A 26,234-nucleotide genomic window follows, 5' to 3' on the forward strand; every position below is an offset into this window, starting at 1 on the left:
GTGAGCCTGCTCCTCCTGCTCCAGCACCTCACATGACAGGAGAACCCTCAGGCCATGCCTGCCACAGGCCAATGCACACCACTAATAAAGGTGACGACCCCAGGCGAATATGCCGAGTGTGCTATCGGAAAGCGCTTGTGTTCTGCCAGGGATGTGCATTGTACTTGTGTTTCCAAGCAACATGAGATTGCTTCAATTACTGGCATGATGTAGATAGATTGTAGTGTTCAGAAGTTGTGAAAAATTGTATATAGTTGTAAATATATATATTTTTTATATTTAGTAGTACAATAGTTTGTAAATAGTAAAAAAAAATGGAAATAGTTTATTTTTCTTTTCATTATTCTTTTCTTTCATTATTTACTAGTCTTATTCATGTTTCAGTTGCAATTTGTATAGAAGAGTGAAAATGTTTTTGAAAAGTTTGGAAAAAAAGTTAAAATAAAAATCTCTCTCTCTCTCTCTCTCTCTCTCTGTGTGTTTGTGCTGTGGTGTCAGATGTCAGTTCTAGCAACTAAGTGACCTTTGGGAATCACCAATGAACAAGTGTGTCTCCTAGTGGCCATTTGTGTTGTGCCAACTGAAAGTCTCACAGAAACCTCTCATTTTTTTTAGATATCAAGCTGAAAATTTAAACAACTCATTTAGTTGAAAACTTTTACTTTTTAGCATTTTTAGTCTGAAACATATTTATTAATATATACATCATTAATAATACAAATATTACAGCACATTTTCATAACAATAAACTTAAATAACTTTTAGAAACATTCATTTTTTTATTATTATACAGGCTTTTGTTAGAGGCAGGCCTTTATTTTAAACTAGTTTAATCACATTTTCGTCTGGGTTCCATGCTCCTCAAGACAAGTTTGTTTTCAATAAAGTTGTTGAAAAGTCACACTAGCACTAAATGAGACCCGTGTTACATCCAATGTAGCTACTGCCATCTATTGGCACCTGTACATTACAATGAACTTGAATGCACAGGGCTGTTTCCACCTGACCACTTCATGCGTTTTCTCAGATCAGATACCCAGCTAACACAGTTATGTTGTGAAGACGTAACCGGACCGGACCATATTCGTAGTAGCGATGTACCACATAACGTTCCAGCAACGTAACTTTGTGATTCCCATAATCGTTGTGGCGACGTTATAGTGGTATGTCGCAAGAACGGAACGATTACGTCTCAATGATCAAACTGGCATGTTGCGAGGACGTAACATCACAGGACCATATTAGTTGGTGTGACGTACCAAATAATGTTCCAGCGACATAACTTCGTGATTCCCATAATCGTCATGGCGACGTTATAGTATGGAAGGCCAGAAGGGCCAAAACGTGTGAAACTGTCGTGTAAACATGTAATTACGCGTTAACACGCAATTTAGGCCTGCGGCAACCCTGGCTACCTGAAGGTCAGGGACGAGGTGGCTGATCTCAACAGGCAGGTGGACACTCTGAGCCAGGACCTCAGAGATGTGACCGCCGCTACCGCCTGTTGAGGAGGAGGTCAAGGCCCACCCCCTCCGCCCAGGTCGCCCGGGTCACCAGTAGACTCCTGTCCGCTCTCCGCTCCCCCGAGAAGGGAGACGCCCACTATTTTTTTTTTTTTTTTTTCATCAATGCCCAGCTCATGCAAGAACCCTGAACCAGTGCTTTCAGGAGGCATGGGCTGGGATGCGCCTGCCAGGAACTTCACCGACCTCTATCGCCACCTACATGAGCGTTCCCGCACGTGTTTCTGCCTTGTGAATTTCTGACTTGCGTGTGTTTGTTTCTAACTATGCTTTCCTCTCTCTGTACAGACCAAGAACACCCACAGCCCCGGGGACCGGCACTACAGTTTATGTGCCACGACACCTCCATGGCTGACCACTTCTACGTCCTGAATTTGGACGCCAAGCAGGCGGCAGAACAACGCTGCCTGTTTGGGGCAGCCGTGGTGGGTGATAAAGCCCCCCCGGGGCCCCCGAAGCACCCCACCACCAGCCGACCCACGCCGCCATCCCTCCGCCCCCCTCCGCTTCGGTTAGTCCATCTTTTGGTGGGTCTGTTTAACCGTTTGTCTGACGAGTGGGCGTATTCACTGACTCTTTGCCTTTCTCGCTCTTTGCAGGAGGAGCCAAGCCCTGCAAAGTAATGTTTTTTTTTATATAAAAAACATTTAATAAAAAAAAATAATAATAATAAAAAAAAAATATATATATATATATATATATATATATAAATTAATGAAGAAAATTAAAAAAATATATACACTGTATATACAGTGAGGAAAATAAGTATTTGAACACCCTGCTATTTTGCAAGTTCTCCCACTTAGAAATCATGGAGGGGTCTGAAATTGTCATCGTAGGTGCATGTCCACTGTGAGAGACATAATAAAAAAAAAATCCAGATATCACAATATATGATTTTTTTAACTATTTATTTGTATGATACAGCTGCAAATAAGTATTTGAACACCTGTCTATCAGCTAGAATTCTGACCCTCAAAGACCTGTTAGTCTGCCTTTAAAATGTCCACCTCCACTCCATTTATTATCCTAAATTAGATGTGCCTGTTTTAGGTCGTTAGCTGTATAAAGACACCTGTCCACCCCATACAATCAGTAAGAATACAACTACTAACATGGCCAAGACCAAAGAGCTGTCCAAAGACACTAGAGACAAAATTGTACACCTCCACAAGGCTGGAAAGGGCTACGGGGAAATTGCCAAGCAGCTTGGTGAAAAAAGGTCCACTGTTGGAGCAATCATTAGAAAATGGAAGAAGCTAAACATGACTGTCAATCTCCCTCGGACTGGGGCTCCATGCAAGATCTCACCTCGTGGGGTCTCAATGATCCTAAGAAAGGTGAGAAATCAGCCCAGAACTACACGGGAGGAGCTGGTCAATGACCTGAAAAGAGCTGGGACCACCGTTTCCAAGGTTACTGTTGGTAATACACTAAGACGTCATGGTTTGAAATCATGCATGGCACGGAAGGTTCTCCTGCTTTAACCAGCATGTCAAGGCCCGTCTTAAGTTTGCCAATGACCATTTGGATGATCCAGAGGAGTCATGGGAGAAAGTCATGTGGTCAGATGAGACCAAAATAGAACTTTTTGGTCATAATTCCACTAAACGTGTTTGGAGGAAGAAGAATGATGAGTACCATCCCAAGAACACCATCCCTACTGTGAAGCATGGGGGTGGTAGCATCATGCTTTGGGGGTGTTTTTCTGCACATGGGACAGGGCGACTGCACTGTATTAAGGAGAGGATGACCGGGGCCATGTATTGCGAGATTTTGGGGAACAACCTCCTTCCCTCAGTTAGAGCACTGAAGATGGGTCGAGGCTGGGTCTTCCAACATGACAATGACCCGAAGCACACAGCCAGGATAACCAAGGAGTGGCTCTGTAAGAAGCATATCAAGGTTCTGGCGTGGCCTAGCCATTCTCCAGACCTAAACCCAATAGAGAATCTTTGGAGGGAGCTCAAACTCTGTGTTTCTCAGCGACAGTCCAGAAACCTGACTGATCTAGAGAAGATCTGTGTGGAGGAGTGGGCCAAAATCCCTCCTGCAGTGTGTGCAAACCTGGTGAAAAACTACAGGAAATGTTTGACCTCTGTAATTGCAAACAAAGGCTACTGTACCAAATATTAACATTGATTTTCTCAGGTGTTCAAATACTTATTTGCAGCTGTATCATACAAAAAAATTGTTAAAAAATCATACATTATGATTTCTGGATTTTTTTTTTTTTAGATTATGTCTCTCACAGTGGACATGCCCCTACGATGACAATTTCAGACCCCTCCATGATTTCTAAGTGGGAGAACTTGCAAAATAGCAGGGTGTTCAAATACTTATTTTCCTCACTGTATATAGGACAGTGGCCCTCCAGAACTGGAGTTTGACACATGTGCGTCTAACATATCAATCTTAATTTATGCAGTTAAATGTTATTATAAATTGTATCTATGTAAAATTTTTGGCCTTGATCAGTACTGTCCGGTTACTTCACAGTACACTCCACACGTGTCATTCACTCATTTTTGTATTTCAGAAAAACACCTTGTTGCTTGCTCATTATAGGGTATTATATTATAAATGCATGCATTATATTATAAATTAAGTAAATTAAATGATATTAAATATAATAAATATATAAAATATATATTATAATATAATTTAATGAAAATGATAAATGTTATAGGTAACTATAGCTTTTTTCCAGGTATTATATTTACTTTTTTGATCTCTGGATCATCTGTAGAGGGTTAATTGTGCTAAATGGAAGGCTAGTTCAAAGAATATTGCAATAGTCAATAACATCAATCCAGGGTGGAAACTTTATAGCAGAAATGTTTGAGCGAATGCATTCAGTATACATGAGAATTGAAACCTTTTGAATCATAGAGATCAGATATTAGTGTTGCAATAGTGTATCTTGTTGAAAAATCACACAAAGGCTAATTATTTGCTGAAATAAACAGGTTTATTAAGAAAGGTACTTTTACAATGAACATTCATATTATATGACTTCAGTAAATGCTCCTTTCAAGTGTTAAAGATTCATTCTTCTTTGACCTGGGAAAGAAGGAAGAGGCAAACATTAGTCTTATTAACAAAAATGTTCTTCACTTTACATAATGAATAGAATACAGATGTGCAAATGTCATACAGGATATGTAACATCAGCAAAATGCAATTATTATAGTTCCATTACATCTGCTGAAATGTTCATGCATTTGGATAAACAAGTTGAATAAATAATGGGGAAAAAAATCATCTACTTAGTCTAACCTTTCCAGAATCACGGCTCTTAACTCTGAGCTTGTTGACCTGAGACTCAGAAATGTCAGCACGCTCCTCAGCCTCCTCAAGCTCATGCTGCACCTTCCTCAACTTGGACAGGTGAGCATTGGCTTGCTCCTCCTAAAGTTTTTTTTATATGGTTCATGTATCATGTTTCATCAAATTAGCATTCCAATATAAATAATTACAGTGTCAAAATGTTCTATTAGATTTTACATACCACTTCTTCAGACTGCCTCTTGTAGACTTTGACCTTCAGCTGCAGTTTGTCAACCAAATCCTGGAGTCTGGTGATGTTCTTCTTGTCCTCGTCAGTCTTCAAAAAATACACATTTACAAAATTAAGCATTGATCCTTTACTAAAATTAGGCATTGTCAGTACATACACTAGTATACAGACTCTTTTGTCTGAACAAACTAGTGAGGAATATGGTCATACCTGATAAGTGAGCTCTTTCACTCTCCTCTCATATTTGCGGACACCTTTAATAGCATCAGCTCCACGTCTCTGCTCAGCTTCAACTTCAGACTCAAGCTCACGGACCTAAAGAAAATATTATTTTTATTCAAACAAATCATAATATAACATACTTCACTTTTCCCATATCATAACTATAAAGAGGCTTACTCGGGACTCCAACTTCTGGAGTTGTTTCTTTCCTCCTTTCATGGCCAGATTCTCAGCCTCATCCAGACGGTGCTGCAGGTCCTTCACTGTGATCTCCAGATTCTTCTTCATCCTCTCAAGGTGAGAACTGGTGTCCTGCTCCTTCTTCAGCTCTTCTGCCATCATTGCAGCCTTTTGCATTAATACAGAAAGTCATTAGATCCACACTTTTTAAGTACGTAAGCGTCTTATGAAACATTTGGCAGCTACTGTTGCTCACATCAGTGATGGCCTTCTTGGCCTTCTCCTCTGCATTTCTGGCTTCCTGTACAGTGTCATCAACTTCACTCTGGACATGAACAAGGTCAGCCTCAAGCTTCTTTTTGGTGTTTATGAGACTTGTGTTCTGCAAAATGGAAAGCAACAGTTTGAACATTTTGAATGATGCTCTCAATTGCCAATTCCCTTAATTTCAGGGAAACAATATGCCCTTACCTGAGAGTGCAGCAGCCCAACACGCTCACTGATATCCACCAGCTCTTGTTCAGCCACTTTGCGGCCTCTCTCTGTCTGCTCCAGAGCAGCTCTCAGCTCCTCAATCTCAGCCTGCATCAGAGTGTTTCTGCGCTCCACCATGGCCACCTGCTCCCTCATGTCTTCCTGTCCTCTCTGGGCATCATCAAGGTGCAGTTGGGCATCCTGAACATAACAATAGCTTTAGAATGAGCTTTTGATGTGGTTTCTGCTAGGCTGTCCTTACCATATGTTCGATTATAAAAAAAAAAAAAAATGAATACATCCCAAAGTCGAAAAGAAGAATTCCTATGCATACCTTGAGTTGTCCCTGAACATTCCTGAGCTGTTTCTGGGCCTCAGCAGCCTGGCGATTGGAGTGGCTTAGCTGAATCTCCATCTCATTAAGGTCTCCCTCCATCTTCTTCTTGATTCTCAGGGCATCATTCCTGCTCCTGATTTCAGAGTCCAGAGTGCCCTGCATGGATTCAATGATTCTCTGGCTGTTCCTCTTGATCTGCTCCATCTCCTCATCCTTCTCTGCAAGCTTCCGGTCAATCTCTCCCTTGATCTGGTTTAGCTCAAGCTGGATACGTAGAATCTTGGACTCCTCATGCTCCAGTGTACCCTATGACAAATAAAGCAACATTTAAACATAAGAATGAAAATGCACACAGTGTATTGATGAATACAACAACAGAGTATGATGGTTCTAGCAAGAATTCCATATTGATATCCAGATACTCACTTCAGCCTCTTCCAGGGCCGTCTGAATCTCTGACTTCTCAGTCTCCACTGCCTTCTTGGCCTTTTCCAGCTCATGGATGCTCTTACCAGTCTCACCTAACTGCTCTGTCAGATCTGAAATTTCCTCTATAGAAAGAAAAACATATAATATTTATCATAATGCACATTCATTAATCATATGTGCTTACTCTTTAATGCTCACTGAGAATTAGAACATTTAAAGGGATAGTTCACCCAAAAATGAAAATGTTATCATTAATTAATTATTCACCCTCATGTCATTAAAAAACCCATAAGACTTTCGTTCATCTTTGGAACACAAGTGAAGATCTTTTTGATGAAATTTGAAAGCTTTCTGTCCCTCCATAGACAGCTACACAATTGATTATTTGACGCTTCAGAAAGGTTACAAAGAGATCATAAAATTAATCCATATGAATTGAGCTCTCAGATTTCATCAAAAAGATCTTGATTTGTGTTCCGAAGATGAACAAAAGTCTCACAAGTTTGGAACAACATGAGGCTGAGTATTTAGTAAAAGAATTTTCATTTTGGGTGAATAATCCCTTTGAGTTTTTTCTAATTTAACGGCTTCATTCTTACGCTGCAGATTCTTGTTCTCTCTCTTGAGGGTCTCCAGATGATCCAGGCTCTCCTCATAGGAGTTCTTCATCTTGAACAGTTCAGTGCTGAGTGAACGAGCCTCTTTCTGAGCACCTTCCAGCTCTGCCTGACCTTCCTCATATTTCTGCTTCCATTCTGCCAGGACCTTTGGTGGAGATATTTTAGGATAGAGTTTGTTTAAAAAAAGTTGAACAAAGCCCATTCCAGCAATACTTTAACAAAGAGAATATAATATGATTAAAACTGTTTACCTTGTCGAAGTTTCTCTGCTTCTTGTCAAGGTTGGCAGCCAAACCATTGGCTCTCTCCACATCAATCATGAGGTCCTCCACCTCACCCTGGAGTCTCTGTTTGGTCTTCTCCAGAGATGCACATTTGGAGTTTACGGCCTCAACTTGTTCCTCTGCCTCTTGTAGACGCTGAGCCAGCTTCTTTCTGTTAAATAATACACATTATTTTGAATTCTAATCTATAAAATAGCTGTGAGAATTGGAAATATTATACAATAATATACATACTTGGACTCTTCAAGCTCCTCAGTGCGCTGGATGGCATCAGTTTCATATTTGGTTCTCCACTGAGCAACCTCACTGTTGGCCTTTGACATTCCCCGCTGCAGCTCAGACTTTGCCTCCTGCTCTTCCTCAAACTGCTCACGGAGCAGGTCGCAGTCATGACGGGCTGATTGCACAGCATGGGCCAGTGCGTTCTTAGCCTAAGGGACAAAGTCGCATAATATTAGCTTGTATCTACAGTAAAGTAATTGACAAATATGTGCATGAATTGATTATGCTGTATTACCTTAACCTCCTCTTCAATGTGCCTCTTAAGCTCCTCAATTTGCTGAGTGGAAGCTTGTTTGCCTCTGGTGAGCTGAGAAACCAGAGCCTCCTTCTCCTCCAGCTGACGGCCAAACTCACCTGTATAGATTTAGATTCACTGTGTCAGACTTTTCTATGTCTCTATCAGTTTATTTCAAAACAAATGTATGTAAGATTTTATCAGTGTTACAATCATAAATGTACAGCTGAATAATCTTAATACACTATTATTTTTGATTGATTTTTGTTAATAATTATTGTTAATTATTGACATTAATTACTTTTGATATAATATGAATTTGTTCATGAGTTACCATTTTCAGTTTGAAATCTTGCACTTTGAGTACTGAGATCATTTAACTGACGAACGTTCTCGTCATTCTTGGACTTAATTTCACTAAGTTGGTCCTCAAGTGTGCGGCACATCTTCTCAAGATTGCCCTGCAAATACAAAAGTCATTAGATATTTGAAAGAACTTCAAGACTTGTTGTATGTGACCCATGCTGGCAAAATCAGTCACAATGAGCACATTTTCAAAAATGAGTTATTGTTATTTACTTTTATTGTTATTTAAAAAAACCTTCATGTATGATGATGTATGATTTGCTGGAATCAGTTTTCAGGATCCAAAACAAAATCACCTTGCAACCATACCTTAAAATTCCTGGTAATACCACCAAATTTGGCACACACCAAATCAAAACCAAATATCTATAGGAAAAATATATATATATTTTTCTTTTCCATGATACCACAATAGTTTGATTAACATTAATGAGACAGCAGCAACCTACTGAGACCTACTGTAATTCACGTATTTAATATAATGTTATATATCAGATGTTTTTCCCCAACAGTTAACCAAACGTTCACTTAAGGCATAACAGATAATGTTTGCGTGAATATTCGCCAAGTAAAATATTTTGAAATACTGCAATTCTGTGTACATGTGTATATTGGGACTACGTGCTGTCTGAGAGGCGTCTTTGTGCGCACTTTGTGCTTTGTGTTGATCTGTCAGTCAGTGCGAGTAAGATCGTTTTGTTTACATCAGCATGAGTTTAAAAATCATATTTCATTGGTTCAGACTTATGCCATCGAGAATTCGCTATGAATATTAAAACTTGTGGTGAGGGGAAGCACCAGTCGTTGAGAAGCGAGCAAAGAAAAATGGAAATTTTTCATGGATTATTAAAACAAAGGAAAGATTTAGGAACATTTTACATTTTACCTCTCAGAAAACGTAAAAATAAAGATAATTTTAGATGTTTAATTACTACTTGGAGTCCTGGGATCACTAGCCCTGGGCTTCTAAATAAAAAATAAAAAATAAAAAAATAAATTCGACCAAAATTTACATTTACCTGTAGCTCGAAATTAGCACATGCATATTCGACTCATTTTGCCAGCATGGATCACATACATTCTTTAGAATACTCCCCAACCTTTGCTTTGGCAACAGCTTCCATGTTGCTGGAAAGATCATCAATCTCCATTTTGAATTCGCTCTTCTCTTTCTCAAGCTTCTGCTTGACACGCTGCAGGTTGTCGATTTGCTCTCCCAGCTCGGCCACAGTGTCTGCCTGCTTCTTGCGGAGGGCAGCAGCAGTAGCTTCATGCTGGAGGGTGGACTCTTCAAGATCACGACGCAGCTTCTGGAATTCAGAATTCTGCGTCGCCTTAATTCACAAATAGGCTACAACACAATGACAAACTATACTATTTTATTGTGTACGACAGTGAGCTGTTGATTTATAAACAAAAACATCTTAATTTAAAACGGCAAACCAGCGAACTGCTATAGCCTAAGTTAACGGTTAAGTTACATTAAACTTTATTGTAAGTTATAGCAGTAAACTGAGGAAAATATTAGCTAGTTCAACCCCTTCCTCGATGGAACGAATAACTAAACGCATAATAACATGCAATATTGACACATAATGCTGTATATTTCATTTATATGACTTTAAAATGCCAAAACATCACTTACCTGAATGTACACAGTCGTGAGGAAAGCAGAGTAAAAGGCGTCAGCTGGCCAGCGTCGCAGTCAAACTCGCGCCGTAGTCTCACTCCACCAATAGGAGGGAAGATGCAGAGCAACCTGAGGTGTGGAACGGCGGATGTTTGCCGCACTTGATTTCATTATTCCTGTGTTTTTCCACGTATAAGCCAAATGTTTACCACAAGTCGGTGTTTCTCACTGTGTGCCATAGCTCAACCACATATGGTCCTCATGTGTTCGTTGTTATCTGGGCCATATACCTCAAAATCAGTTGTGAACCAAGAGAGCATTTCCCGCAGATTTTAAAGTTATGGCAAAACAAATATGGCTACGATTTGGCCCATATCTGTTCAGCCATGCCACATCTAGGCCATATGTGCCTGATAATACCCACATGTGGCCCACATGTAATTGCTATCTGGGAAGTTAAATGGCACCATCTGTGTCTCTAAATGGTATAGACAGAAGCAAAAATGTCCTTGGGGGACTTTATATTAATAACATAAATTAAAATTGCACTTTTGTTTCAGTTGTAGCTCTAAAAGTTATATTCTAAGTACATCTTATACTTATCCTTCCTATATTGATCCCCGAGGAGAAATTAAGGTGTAACAGCAGCAACAGAAAAACAAGACAAAAACAAAAGACAAAAATAGACAATACAGTCGATCAATTATCACAATAATCTGAATATCAATTACAAAAATACCATACAAAGACCTAATTAACAAACTCAAAAACACCTCCATTCACTTGCCCCCATACACACTCAATACTCTTAAATTACATATCATACCATCAAACAATGCGACTCAACCCATTAGTCCGGATGGTTCTCTGGGGGGTGACAGGGGAGATGTGAACAAAATGCTGAGTTTTGCTGTTCATTTAATTCTTCTCCACCTTAAAATAACATTAAAACTAAGCATGTATTTTGAGCAGGTAAAATGCTGTAAAGGGGGGTTGGACGGGTCACGGGAATGGGGTGTTTCATTAATAATATTATTAGGGGCCAAGCCCCGAAGGGGCTATGGCACCTATTGTATCTGTTAGTTTTCTTATTATTATTAGGGGCCAAGCCCCGAAGGGGCTATGGCACCTATTGTATCTGTTAGTTTTCTTATTATTAGGGGCCAAGCCCCGAAGGGGCTAAGGCACCTATTGTATCTGTTAGTTTTCTTATTATTATTATTATTCTTCTTCTTCTTCTTCTTCTTCTTCTTCTTCTTCTTCTTCTTCTTCTTCTTCTTCTTCTTCTTCTTCTTCTTCTTCTTCTTCTTCTTCTTCTTCTTCTTCTTCTTCTTCTTCTTCCGCCAATGGAAGTCTATGGCAGCCCTATGAACCGTACATAGGAAAATGATGAAATTTGGCACACTTGTAGTGATGGTAATGAAAAGTAATTGTAGCAATTTTTGAGTCTCTAGGACCAACTCTATAGCGCCACCAGCAGTTCAAAAATTCAACATTGAAATGGTTATAACTTTTGAACCCTTTGATCTAGAAAAATGAAACTTAGTACACATGATTCATCTCATCATGCTGATCAGAACCAATATCTTACATCAAGACTCCGCCCATTACAGTAGTGGCCATTTTGAAAAGTACAGTATGAAGTTTTTTTGCTACTCCCCCTTCAAAATTGGTCTAATTTTGTCCAAACATATGCTCAAATGATCTTCGGACTGAGCCGCATAAAAGTACTGTCCCCGATTTTTTTGCTATACTGGAAAAAAAAAGTTATGATGTCGCAAACTTAATGAGGTCGACCCAAAATTGGTTCAGAAGCTATAGTTCGGCCAAACTTTGATCAATCGAAACGAAAATTGGTACACTTCATCGGAAGCATGATCTGAGGTTCCATGCCAAAGTTGGGAACAGCGCCACCTACGGGTCATGAGATATGGAAAATGCATATTTTGGCCAATAACTTGTGAACGGTTTGTCAGAAAATTATAAACTTGGTGTCTATCGATTCCTTGGATCATAACGAATCCGTGGATATCGATTTTGCCATGATGGGAAGTACCACGTGTCCGCCATTTTAAATTTTGTCATAATTTGCAATATCTTTTAAACTATTTGAAATTTCTTCACCAAATTTGGTATGGATCGTCATTAGCATGGCCCGAAGGTACCTGAGAAGTTTGATCACAGCGCCACCTAGTGTTCCATAGATATCATTGTTTTTTGAAAAAACGCTTATAACTTTTGCTAACATTACTTGAAATTTGATTTATTTATGTCAATATATTCCTTGGCTTATGCCGATTTCAACGATATCTCATATGTTATTTTTCAACAATGTGACTGGCCGCCATATTGGAGCGAATGTAAAACAGTTTTTTCGCTACTCCTCCTTCAAAATTGGTCTAATTTTGTCCAAAGATGTACTCAAATGATCTTCAGACTGAGCCACATAAAAGTACTGTCCCCGTTTTTTTTGCTATACTGAAAAAAAAAAGTTATGATGTCGCAAACTTAATGAGGTCGACCCATAATTGGTTCAGAGGCGGTAACTTGTGAACAGTTTGTCACAAAATCATAAAATTGGTGTCTATTGATTTCTTGCATCATGTCGAATCTGAGGATATCTATTTTGCCAGGATTGGATGTACCACATCATAAGCTACATTAGCATTAAGTTAGCTTAGCATGCTAATCTGGTTAACTTGCTTTTGTGTGCTCATTCTTACACTGAAGCCTCTCCTCTGCAGTCTGTGATTGTACATCCTCTGAGTGGCGCAATGTGCTAAACCATTTGTCATGAATCCTTAACCAATATGGTTATGGGTTCGAGTCCTGTGTAGGGCAACTTAAAAATTTTGTATAAAGTTGTCATTTCAATTCCTTCTGGCTCTGCACTGCTGTTGGTGCTTAAATGCTTCCTGCACTGCTGTGCTTGGTGTACATTTACATGTATATTCAATTTCTGCTCTTTTTGTTCTTCTGGCTCCGCACTGCTGTTGTTGCTTAAATGCTTGCTGCGCTGCTGTGCTTACAGTACTTGTAGATTGCTGTATTTTGTCTGCTTGCTGTGCCTTGCAGGGCTTGGCCCCGTATTGCTGCTTGCAGCTATATTTATTATTATTATTATTATTCTTCTTCCTCCTCTTGAAGTCTATGGCAGCCCTATGAACCATACATAGGAAAATGATGAAATTTGGCACACTTGTAGTGATGGTAATGAAAAGTAATTGTAGCAATTTTTGAGTCTCTAGGTCCAACTCTATAGCGCCACCAGCAGTTCAAAAATTCAACATTGAAATGGTTATAACTTTTGAACCCTTTGATCTAGAAAAATGAAACTTAGTACACCTGATTCATCTCATCATGCTGATTAGAACCAATATCTTACATTAAGACTCCGCCCATTACAGTAGTGGCCATTTTGAAAAGTACAGTATGCAGTTTTTTTGCTACTCCTCCTTCAAAATTGGTCTAATTTTGTCCAAACATGTACTCAAATGATCTTCGGACTGAGCCGCATAAAAGTACTGTCCCCGATTTTTTTGCTATATTGGAAAAAAAAAAGTTATGATGTCGCAAACTTAACGAGGTCGACCCAAAATTGGTTCAGAAGCTATAGCTCGGCCAAACTTTGATCAATCAAAACGAAAATTGGTACACTTCATCGGAAGCATGATCTGAGGTTCCATGCCAAAGTTGGGAACAGCGCCACCTACGGGTCATGAGATATGGAAAATGCATATTTTGGCCAATAACTTATGAACAGTTTGTCAGAAAATTATAAACTTGGTGTCTATCGATTCCTTGGGTCATGACAAATCCGTGGATATCGATTTTGCCATGATGGGATGTACCACGTGTCCGCCATTTTGAATGATGTCATAATTTGCAATATCTTTTAAACTATTTGAAATTTCTTCACCAAATTTGGTATGGATCATCATTAGCATGGCCCGAAGGTACCTGAGAAATTTGATCACAGCGCCACCTAGTGTTCCAGAGATATCATTGTTTTTTGAAAAAACGCTTATAACTTTTGCTAACATTGCTTGAAATTTTATTTCTTTATGTCAATATATTCCTTGGCTTATGCCGATTTCAACGATATCTCATATGTTATTTATCAACAATGTGACTGGCCGCCATATTGGAGTGAATGTAAAACAGTTTTTTCGCTACTCCTCCTTCAAAATTGGTCTAATTTTGTCCAAACATGTACTCAAATGATCTTCGGACTGAGCCGCATAAAAGTACTGTCCCCGATTTTTTTGCTCTACTGGAAAAAAAAAGTTATGATGTCGCAAACTTAATGAGGTCAACCCATAATTGGTTCAGAGGCTGTAACTTGTGAACAGTTTGTCACAAAATCATAAAATTGGTGTCTATCGATTCCTTGCGTCATGTCGAATCTGAGGATATCTATTTTGCCAGGATTGGATGTACCACATCATAAGCTATATTAGCATTAAGTTAGCTTAGCATGCTAATCTCGTTAACATGATTTTGTGTGCTCATTCACACACTGAAGCCTCTCCTCTGCAGCTTTGTAAAACATGTCCTCTGGGTGGCGCAAGTGGTTCAACCATGCGTCATGAATCCCGAACCATTGTGGTCGTGGGTTCGAGACCAGTGTGGGGCGACTTTGAAATTGTGTATAAAATAATAATTTAAATTCCTTCCGGCTCTGCACTGCTGTTGGTGCTTAAATGCTAGCTGTGCTGCTGTAATTGATGTGCTTACTGTGCTTGATGTACATTACATTTCTGATGTTTTGCTCTTCTGGCTCCGCATTGTGCTACAGCGATTCTACCTTCAACATCTTAAGTCTCTGTAAAATTATTAAGCAAACCACAGTGTATGAGTGTAAACCAAATACTAAGTATAGCAAAAGGCTTTAACTTTGAAAATTGTTAAATCGTTTCCAATGTGTAGCAAATGTTAAACCATGTGAATTGTGCAATGTTCAAAAGATTCCTAGTAAAAAAGAATGTATCCAAACAAGCCAAACAACCAGAAGGGCTTGGCCCCGGAAAGGCTGCTTGCAGCTTTTTAGGGGCCAAGCCCCGAAGGGGCAAGGCACCTATTGTATCTGTTAGTTTTCTTATTATTATTATTATTATTAGGGGCCAAGCCCCGAAGGGGCAAGGCACCTATTGTATCTGTTAGTTTTCTTATTAGGGGCCAAGCCCCGAAGGGGCAAGGCACCTATTGTATCTGTTAGTTTTCTTCTTATTATTATTATTATTAGGGGCCAAGCCCCGAAGGGGCAAGGCACCTATTGTATCTGTTAGTTTTCTTATAGTTCAAGCAGAAAATCAACAATATCATCATTAGATCTGTTGCATTTTACATCAACCAGTGTGCAAACAATGCTATTTCAATGCTATTACTGTAAAAATGTTGTCAGAGGTAGATTTTTATGATGAGGTTTCTATGTTTTAACTTCTATTGCAGTTGGTTTGAATTGAGTTTAACATTTTGGACACTATGCCACTTATGCCACTTTTTGGACGCTTATAGCCACAAACTGAATAGTGGCATGTTACTAATGTGATGGTTTAATTGACAGACACGTTAGTTATTTGTGCACCAATTATTTCACAATTTTGAATACCCTTTTGTAATTGTTTTAAATAATCATTGTATTTGTTTTTTTTTCATTTACTCAAAATAGTTTTTTAACCCCTAATGTTTTTAAATACACTTTATAATTAAATTGATCACCTCAGCACAGACAATACAAATTTGAATCATTTTAAACCCCTAATCTTGTATTAATGTAATTCTTAACATTGTCTACATTCAAAATTGTCATATGATACCATTGTCAAGACAATGTTCATGTTCAATGTTCAATGACTGAATTATACTGCTGTTTTGTCACATGCTGTAAATAGTTTTCTAATCTGTTTTTAAATGCACAATTATTTTAATTCAAAAGTTTTTAAAATGGAGTTTTCTTATCCATATGATTAATGCTGAAAAAAATCAAGGTTTATTCACATCCATCTTTCAAATATAATTGTATTTATTTGTATATTAAACACAACAAAATGGTACAATTGACTTTTGTTTATTTAAATAGTCAACAATTTCATACATCACACATTTTATCTATTTATACTATATATTCAAATTTACCAACACAATTCAATACTACAGCAGGGCTCAAAATACATACATAGAAAGTAATACTTCACAATTCAGCACCATATGTATAAAAACCAATGTGTGAACAATAACAAAACATGTCTTCAAGTTAGCACATGACATTGAGCATAAAGTAATTTCAACTAAACATATCTGATATACTATATATGTTCATCACCTTCACGTCATCAGCCATCACTGATAACTCATCACCTGCTTGTCATTTATCACCATAGACACTAATATTCATCACAGCTGTCTCTCTTTGTCTCATCATCACCTTTTGTAGTTCCATTCTGATCAATCATCCTTTGTGCATTTTTGTCTATTTAATGTGTCTGTATCCTGCCATATGTTCACCTTGATTAAGAGAAAACTGTTCCACACAAAACGTTCTAGCTTTGTTCAGAAGGAGATTTGTTCAGAAGGAGATTTGTTCAGAAGGAGATTTGTTCAGAAGGAGATTTGTTCAGAAGGAGATTTGTTCAGAAGGAGATTTGTTCAGAAGGAGATTTGTTCAGAAGGAGATTTGTTCAGAAGGAGAAAGATTGTTCAGCCTGCACCCTGACACACAGGTTAGTCTAAATATACTTTTAATGATTTTTAAATTCAGAATATGACTTTAATATTTTATTTATAATATTTTGTGTAATTTCAAAGATACTCAAACTAAATCACAAAACATATGTCTGATAATTATAACCACATGTTAAATCATGTGACTCCTGTAAGTGATAATCATATTATTAAATCTGAATTTTTTTTATTTTTTTTTATTTTATTTTTTTAATGTGCATACAATATTTCTTATAGATATGGCAAGTCCATCAAATGTTGTTGGATATATACACAACGTCACTGACATAAAACAGGGCCCCAAGAAACATTTTTTTGACGCAACATTACAACAAAAAGACATCACATCAACAATCAGAATATTCAGGCCTGAACTACACGGGCAATTCAAATCATCAGAAAATGATCGGTGAGTCAGTTACATATGTTGTTCTTATGAAAAGTACATTCACAATGACCTTTTAGCTCTAAACGCATTCTTAAAAATGGTTCTAAACCATACCATGTTAAAATTATTTGATTCATAAAAATTGCAGAACCCTTCCAGCTAAATAAACAATATTTGTAATGAAAGCGCTAGAACCCATGGTGTTATAAAAATACTTTTATTATGTTAGATTATTCTCATTAAAATTAATAACTGTATGTGATAAATATTTATTTGATTAATATTAATTTATATTTTTTCCTTTTTGAATTTATTAATATTGGGGTTTGTTTCACCCCTCAATCTTTGAGATGTAATTTTAATTTAGAGCCTCAAGATTGATTTAGTGGCTTTAATGATCTTGTGACTGGGATTGTTTATGCATGAAGATTGTATGAAAATTTGAAATTTAATATAAAAATACATTTTAAGATGCTTTAAATTGTTAGAATTCGAGTCTATAATATTTGTTTTAATTATGAATCTTTGATAAAGACATTTATTTTATTTAAAAAAAGAGGGAACAGACAACCATGAACTGTAACCTAAAGATCCATTTTAGTATATGACGATTTATTAGTACCATACAGTTATAAAAAGAAATGTTACTAAAGTGCAAGAAAACTTAAAACAATCATCTTTTTAGATTGTGTGACTTTACTCTTTAAACTGTATACCAGACAACTAACTATATTTCCTTAATCCATGCAACTCCTAGGAGACCCATTAAGCTGGAGAATATTGTGATACAACCTTCGCAGCTGTATTCCGGGAAAGTAGACATTCTTTTCACAAACACGTCTAAATTATTGTGTATAAGAGATGCTGGATTCATTTACAACACGCAAAAAACAGATCTGAAAGTGTTTACATTGGAGCACATCCTTAAAACCAGCTCCCAATATGAACGAGTAAGTACATTTTTATAAGAAAATTTGAATGTACAGTATCTATTTTAAATGGACTTAATCACATATTACTTAAACATTAACCACTATAACAGAAATACCCTTATAAACTTTGATTCCACAACTTGAATTTATATTGAACTAAATTTATGTGTGCATGCTGACACGAGAGAATTTTCAAGTTTGGTCCTAACATTAGGGGCTGTTTAGCCACACTTGCACATTTTACACTTCAAAAGAACATTGAAGCTGCATTGCACACCACTGTCTTTCAAATATATGGTGTGACTTGGCAGTATGATTTGAAAATGTATCCACAGTCTGCTTTTAAAGATAACTCCTATGCTTATTTATATGCATATAAAAAAATAACATTATTTTAAATATACATACATGTAATTGAAATAAACATGTTACTGAAATTGAAAACGAGCTTTAACATACTGTTTTACTAATCTGTGTAAATTTCTCTTTCAATAGGTACTACTCAATGTCAAAATCGCTCAACAGGAGAGCGAGGGCCACAATATAATGAGAGATGGAACTTTCCTGGAAAAAACCATTTACACTGTTTGTGACGCAACATCATCTGCAGAACTGACTGTGTGGGGCGAGCACTGCCTTGAAGTTGACCGGTGGTACAGCATGTCAAATATCTCCGTAAGACAATACAACAACAAACCATACTTGACTACAACCAAAGACACAGAATTCAGAATCATTAATTCTCAAGACACTGCAGTCCTTCTTCCAACCACATCTTCAAACAGTCAAAACTGTGAAATAATTGGCGCACAAATTACAAATACGTATATCTGTCCATTAAAACACCCTATCAATATGTCACTATCAAGCTCAAAAATACTGTGTGAGAAATGTAAAACTCAATTCAAATCAGCTGCAATACAAATGAAAACTTTCGGGAACTTAACAATGAAATCTACATCTGGCAAAATATTTACAGCCAAAATTGGCAATAACATTATTGGCACAATCGTTGACTTAAAACGCAGTAGATCTGATGACGATATTGTTGATGCACTACTTGAATTACCAGAAATGAAAGTCACAACACATAATGATTTTATCATAAAGATTGAGCCAATTAACACCAACACAATAACTGATGATAGAGCTGGACCATCTACACCTTTCTTCCAAGATACAGACTTGGATCAAGACATGCTTCAAATTCATACACCACCACAGAGTACACATCCTACACCAACTGACACATCTGATTATGCAATTCAAGACACACAAACTGACATTGAGACGCCATCACCACCAGTACAAGAGCCAAAACACACAAATAAAAAGTTGAGATCTGTAGGCATGCAATTAAAAACAAAAAAATGATTTTTTTTCCCGCTAATATATATATATATATATATATATATATATATATATATATATATATTTTTTTTTTTTTTATATACCTTTGCAGGTATTTCTCATTACCATTGTTGGTATGATTATATTTGATGCATCTAATGTGTTTTTTTTTTTTTTTAAATTTGTAAATTTATAATTTAAATGATAGTGTGGAAGAGAATTTTTAATTTCTTGTTGAAAATATACTTTGTATTTAATTGGTTAAACTAAGACCAAAAGTATCTCTTAAACAATATATTTTGTTTATTCTTGTGATCATATTGTCAAGTGTTTATAGGTAGTGTTATATTATATATGTTGATGTTACCCTTTTGTTTGATACCTTTGCAGGTATTTGTGATTACCATTGTTGGTATGATTTACCATTGTTGGTATGATTTATCATTTATTTATGTAATGTGTTATTTGTATTAGTTTTTTACTTTTGCAAATATTGATAATTGATTGCATGGAAGAGAACTTTTTGATTTCTTGTTGAAAACATACTATGTATTAAATTGGTTTAAACTAAAAGCAAAACTGTCCCTTTTTATAATACAATCTACTTTGTTCATTCTTGTAATGCAAATTTGAATTTTCAGCATCATTACTCTAGTCTATAATGTCATATGGTTTACAAATCATTTTAATATACTTATTTTCTGCTCAAGAAATGTTTCTTATTACAGAAAACAGCAATGCTCCTTATTGTAGTTTGAAAACTGAAATACAGAATATTTTAGACATGTTCAAAAAAATTGTTAGCTGATAAATAAAAAAAAAAAAGAAGAATTTTCTGCATGAAAATGTTTTTCATTTCATTTGGCATAAACATCTTGTCAAGTATTTATGTATTCATAGGTAGTGTTATGATACATATTTTGATTACCTTTGCAGGTATTTGTGATTACCATTGTTGGTATGTATCTAATGTGTATTTCGTATTTTGATTACTATTTGGAGGTATTTGCGATTACCATTGTTGGTATGATTATATAATATATATAATTTTTTTTCATGTAAACATGTTTAAATAATGATTGAAATGACTTTATGGGAAAAAAATCTATTTATTTTTGCCAAATATATTTTGCATTAAATTGATCTAAACTGAGTAAAACTGTCCCTTATTTTTACTACGATATATTTTGTTCATTCTTATAATGCAAAATTGAATTTTCAGGATCTTATCTCTAGTCTTTAATGTCATATGTTTTAGAATTAATTTTAATATGCTGATTTACTGCTCAAATGTTTTTATCACTAACAGCGCCACCTATGGGTCATGAGATATGGAAAATGGCTGTTTTGGCCAAAAACTTTTGAACAGTGTCAGAAAATCATGAAATTTGGTATCTATGGATTCCTTGGGTCATGCTGAATCCGTGGATACTGATTTTGCCAGGATTGGAAGAACCACTTGTCCGCCATTTTGATTTTTGTCATAAATTGCAATATCTTATAAAGCATTTGACATATCGGCACCAAAATTGGTAAGGATCATCATTAGCATGGCCTGAAGGTACCTGAGAACTTTGAACACAGTGCCACCTAGTGTTCCAGAGATATAAGATATTTTGCAAAAACGCTTATAACTCTTGAAAACATTGTTCAAATTTTGATTTCTTTGCTTCATTATTTTCCTTGGCTTATGCCGATTCGGTCGAAATCTCATTTGTCATTTTCCAACAATGTGACTGTCCACCATATTGGAACAAATGAAAAACAGTTTTTTCGCTACTCCTCCTTCAAATTTTGCTCAATTTTGTCCAAACATGTGCTCAAATGATCTTTGGACTTAGCCGCATAGAAATGACTGAACAGAATTTTTTGCTATACTGGAAAAAAAAAAGTTATGATGTCGCAAACTTAATGAGGTCGACCCATAATTGGTTTAGAGGCTGTAACTTGGGAACAGATTGTCACAAAATCATAAAATTGGTGTCTATCGATTCCTTGCGTCATGTCGAATCCGAGGATATCTTTTTTGCCAGGATTGGATATACCAGATCATAAGCTACATTAGCATTAAGATAGCTTAGCATGCTAATCTGGTTAACTTGCTTTTGTGTGCTCATTCTTACACTGAAGCTCTCCTCTGCAGTTAATGATTGTACGTCCTCTGAGTGGTGCAATCTGCTAAACCATGTATCTAGAATCCTGAACCATTCTGGTCGTGGGTTCGAGTCCCATGTGGGATGACTTTAAAGTTGTGTATAAAGTTGTCATTTAAATTCCTTCCGGCTCTGCACTGCTGTTGGTGCTTAAATGCTCGCTGTGCTATATTTAATTTCTGCTGTTTTTGTTCTTGCGGCTCTGCACTGCTGTTGGTGCTTAAATGCTTGCTGCCCTGCTGTGCTTCATGTACATTTACATGTATATTCAATTTCTGCTCTTTTTGTTCTTCTGGCTCCGCACTGCTGTTGGTGCTTAAATGCTTGCTGTGCTGCTGTAATTGATGTGCGTACAGAACTTGCTTTGCTTGATGTACATTAAATTTCTGATGTTTTGCTCTTCTGGCTCCGCATTGCGCTACAGCGGCTGTTGCTTGCTCTGCCTTGCAGGGCTTGGCCCCGTATTGCTGCTTGCAGCTATATTAGCAATTGTTATTGTCAGAATAACAATTCTTCTTCCGCAAATGGGAGTCTATGGCAGCCCTATGAACCGTACATAGGAAAATTATGAAATTTGGCACACTTGTAGTGATGGCCATGAATAGTAAATGTAGCAATTTTTGAGTCTCTAGGACCAACTCTATAGCGCCACCAGCAGTTCAAAAATTCAACATTGAAATGGTTATAACTTTTGAACCCTTTGATCCACAGAAAAGGGACACAGTACACCTGATTGCTCTAATCATGTTGATCACAAACAATATCATACATTAAGACTCCGCCCATTACAGTAGTAGCCATTTTGAAAAGTACAGTATTGCGTTTTTTTGCTATTCCTCCTTCAAAATTGGTCTGATTTTGTCCAAATATATGCTCAAATGATCTTCGGACCGAGCCGCATAAAAGTACTGTCCCTGATTTTTTTTATTCATCTTTGTTCTAAAGTTATGATGTTGCAAACTTAACAAGGTCGACCCAAAATTGGTTCAGAAGCTATAGCTCGGCCAAACTTTGATCAATCGAAACGAAAATTGGTACGCTTCATCGAAAGCTTGATCTGAGGGTCCATGCAAAAGTTGGGAACAGCGCCACCTATGGGTCATGAGATATGGAAAATGCATATTTTGGCCAATAACTTGTGAACGAATTGTCAGAAAATTATAAACTTGGTGTCTATCGATTCCTTGGATCATGTCGAATCCGTGGATATCGATTTTGCTATGATGGAATGTACCACGTGTCCGCCATTTTGAATTTTGACATAATTTGCAATATCTTTTAAACTATTTGAGATTTCTTCACCAAATTTGGTATGGATCTTCATTAGCATGGCCCTAAGGTACATGAGAAGTTTGATCACAGCGCCACCTAGTGTTCCAGAGATATCATTGTTTTTTAAAAAAACGCTTATAACTTTTGCCAACATTGCTGGAAATTTGATTTCTTTATGTCAATATATTCCTTGGCTTATGCCGATTTCAACGATATCTCATATGTTATTTTTCAACAATGTGACTGGCCGCCATATTGGAGTGAATGTAAAACAGTTTTTTCGCTACTCCTCCTTCAAAATTGGTCTAATTTTGTCCAAACATGTACTCAAATGATCTTCGGACTGAGCCGCATAAAAGTACTGTCCCCGATTTTTTTGCTATACTGGAAAAAAAAAGTTATGATGTCGCAAACTTAATGAGGTCGACCCATAATTGGTTCAGAGGCTGTAACTTGTGAACAGTTTGTCACAAAATCATAAAATTGGTGTCTATCGATTCCTTGCGTCATGTTGAATGCGAGGATATCTATTTTGCCAGGATTGGATGTACCACATCATAAGCTACATTAGCAGTAAGCTATCTTAGCATGCTAATCTGGTTAACTTGCTTTTGTGTGCTCATTCTTACACTGAACCCTCTCCTCTGCAGTTTGTGATTGTACATCCTCTGAGTGGCACAATCTGCTAAACCATGTATCTAGAATCCTGAACCGTTCTGGTTGTGGGTTCGAGTCCCATGTGGGATGTGTATAAAGTTGTCATTTAAATTCCTTTCGGCTCTGCACTGCTGTTGGTGCTTAAATGCTCGCTGTGCTTCATTTATATTTAATTTCTGCTGTTTTTGTTCTTGCGGCTCTGCACTGCTGTTGGTGCTTAAATGCTTGCTGTGCTGCTGTACTTGATGTACATTTACATGTATATTCAATTTCTGCTCTTTTTGTTCTTCTGGCTCCGCACTGCTGTTGGTGCTTAAATGCTTGCTGTGCTGCTGTAATTGATGTGCTTACAGTACTTGCTGTGCTTGATGTACATTAAATTTCTGATGTTTTGCTCTTCTGGCTCCTCATTGCGCTACAGCGGCTTTTCCTTGCTGTGCCTTGCAGGGCTTGGCCCCGTATTGCTGCTTGCAGCTATATTTATTAGTGTTTTTGTTGTTGTTATTAATAATTGCTCAAATACCAAATACAAAGTATTTATTCAATTTCTGTGTGTGAGAGAGAGAGAGAGAGAGAGAGAGAGAGAGAGAGAGAGAGAGAGAGAGAGAGAGAGAGAGAGAGAGAGAGAGATTATGACTGGTGTTGTTTATTGAAAGTGTTTGTTGCCTTTTTGGACTTGTTGCCTTCCACCTGCACTGTCTCTTCCTCTAATGGATCTACCCTTTTCGCCACCTTCTCTGGGACAGCATCCTCTAACCTGGCCTTTTTAGGGGACTTTCCTCTCAGGGCGAATGAGAGGATGCCTAATTGCTTTTTACCTGACATCTTTGAAAGACAGATGCAATGATTAATGCATCCATGGCCAGGATATAATTATAAAATATGACATGATTTTAAAAGTGACCTATAACATCGACTATGCAATACACTTTAATTTATTTAGTGCTAATAAAATTATTAAGCCTATTTAGAGAGAGAGAGAGATGTTTATAATGTGACAATATATCAATCATCGTGTGATAACGAAAATATGACAAGGCCTAGACTACTTGTTCTGAGCAGGTGTTGTCAGTGAACAGGCTGTAAAACTGTTGGCTAAGTTAGACATTCACGAAAAACTGATGCTAATTATCTGGGAAACATTCTCTAACAGAGGTCAAGTTGTCACTGTTTGTGTCAAACAAGTTGTGAATTTGTTGTAACATTAAAACAGGAGATCATTTTTTTTTTTTATTCAGTATTAACAATACAATACAACAACATCTGTTTATGCCAGGGTTGATACACAAAATACACTACTAAAACAGGCATACAAAACAAACAATAACCACAAAATAAAAAATAAAAATAAAAAATAAAACGAGACCAATTTACATAAAAGGATGCAAATTAAACATATTTAGAGAGTACAAGATCGGTCTTAATAGCCTTTCTATTTTTAAGACCTCTTACAGTGGTGTGATATTGTTTTATCTCTGCTAAAAGGTGTTCAAAATTTGGTTTGGACTCTGCCCGTTTCTTCTTATGAATATGGAATTTTCCTAAGACTAAAAACAATTGAACAAAAAAAGAAAAATCCTTATCTGTTCCACCATCTTCAAAGTAAATAAACACATCTTTTCGCCTCAATGTTAAAGTTTGTCCAGTTTTACGTCTTATATAGTTTTCAACATCTCTCCAAAATATCTTACTGTATGTACAATCATAAAACAGATGACAAATTGTTTCATCATAATTACCACAAAAGGTACAGGAATATTCAATGTCAATTTTAAATCTCTCTAAAGTTTTCTTTGCTGGGTATATTCTATGTACAATTTTATAAGACACCTCGTTTATTTTATTATTTAAGAGGAACTTGTCCCCAATTAACCACATTCTTTCCCATTTGATTCCTTCAAACTGAGAAGCCCAAAAGGATCTTGCTGCAGGAAGTGTTTTAGTGTGCATTAGATTCCTAATGTATTTGTTTGGGCATTTTTTGGTAGTGATGTCAATGTCGCCAAGGAAAATTTCTTGTGTAGTCAAATAACTGTCCCTTACAACAGTTGAGTTATATTTTAAAATCTGAATGATATTTCTTGGCACAGCATCAAAAACGATAGCATACTCCTTAGGGGAGACAGGAAATTTTGCTTTTGAAAGAAATTTGTCGTATGTTAGTAATTGACCTTCTGTGTTCATGAGTTGTTCAACTAATAGAATGTTGTTATCAACCCATTTTGGGTAATTTATAGATTTATTTTTATATTGAATATTCCTGTTGTTCCAAATATAACAGTTCGTAGGAGAAAAATTGTGTTTGTAGACCATTTTCCAGGCTAACAGGGCATGCTTGTGAAAGTTGGCCAACTTCACAGGTAACTTCTCAATTTTAAAATCACATTTCAACAAGAACTTTAATCCTCCCAGTGAATCAAAAATCTGTTTAGGAAAGGTGTTCCAAATGCTCTCTGCTTCCTTAATTAAATTACTTAACCATCTCACCAAAAAGGAATTACTTAAGGTTTCAAAAGTTAACACTTCAAGACCACCATCTTTCCTTAAATTACATAAAATATCTTTACGTAAATAATGGGATCTATTCCTCCAAATGAAATTAAATAAGATCTTATCAAGTTTTTTATATACACTAGCTGGCATTCCCATGGATAAAG

General features: G+C 36.8%; 1 protein-coding gene and 1 long non-coding RNA gene across 2 annotated transcripts in view; one reads left to right on the plus strand and one right to left on the minus strand.

Moving 5' to 3' along the window:
• LOC308689647 overlaps positions 1-26,234 on the plus strand; it is a 1,235,845-nt gene that overhangs the window by 175,431 nt on the left and 1,034,180 nt on the right. The window lies entirely within an intron of this gene.
• LOC308690129 (uncharacterized protein) lies at positions 4,473-24,402 on the minus strand (the record flags this gene model as incomplete). The annotated part of the gene is made up of 16 exons (XM_081364416.1): positions 4,473-4,586; positions 4,803-4,934; positions 5,035-5,130; positions 5,254-5,358; positions 5,443-5,613; positions 5,702-5,827; positions 5,917-6,120; positions 6,254-6,562; positions 6,683-6,807; positions 7,285-7,450; positions 7,557-7,740; positions 7,824-8,020; positions 8,107-8,225; positions 8,441-8,567; positions 9,573-9,806; positions 24,244-24,402. The coding sequence occupies 16 exons, from the start codon at positions 24,400-24,402 to the stop codon at positions 4,572-4,574; spliced, it is 2,469 nt and encodes an 822-aa protein (XP_081220542.1). The 3' UTR covers positions 4,473-4,571.

This window comes from Scardinius erythrophthalmus, assembly GCF_964197995.2.
Source record: "Scardinius erythrophthalmus genome assembly, chromosome: 4".
Classification (NCBI taxonomy): Eukaryota; Metazoa; Chordata; class Actinopteri; order Cypriniformes; family Leuciscidae; genus Scardinius; species Scardinius erythrophthalmus.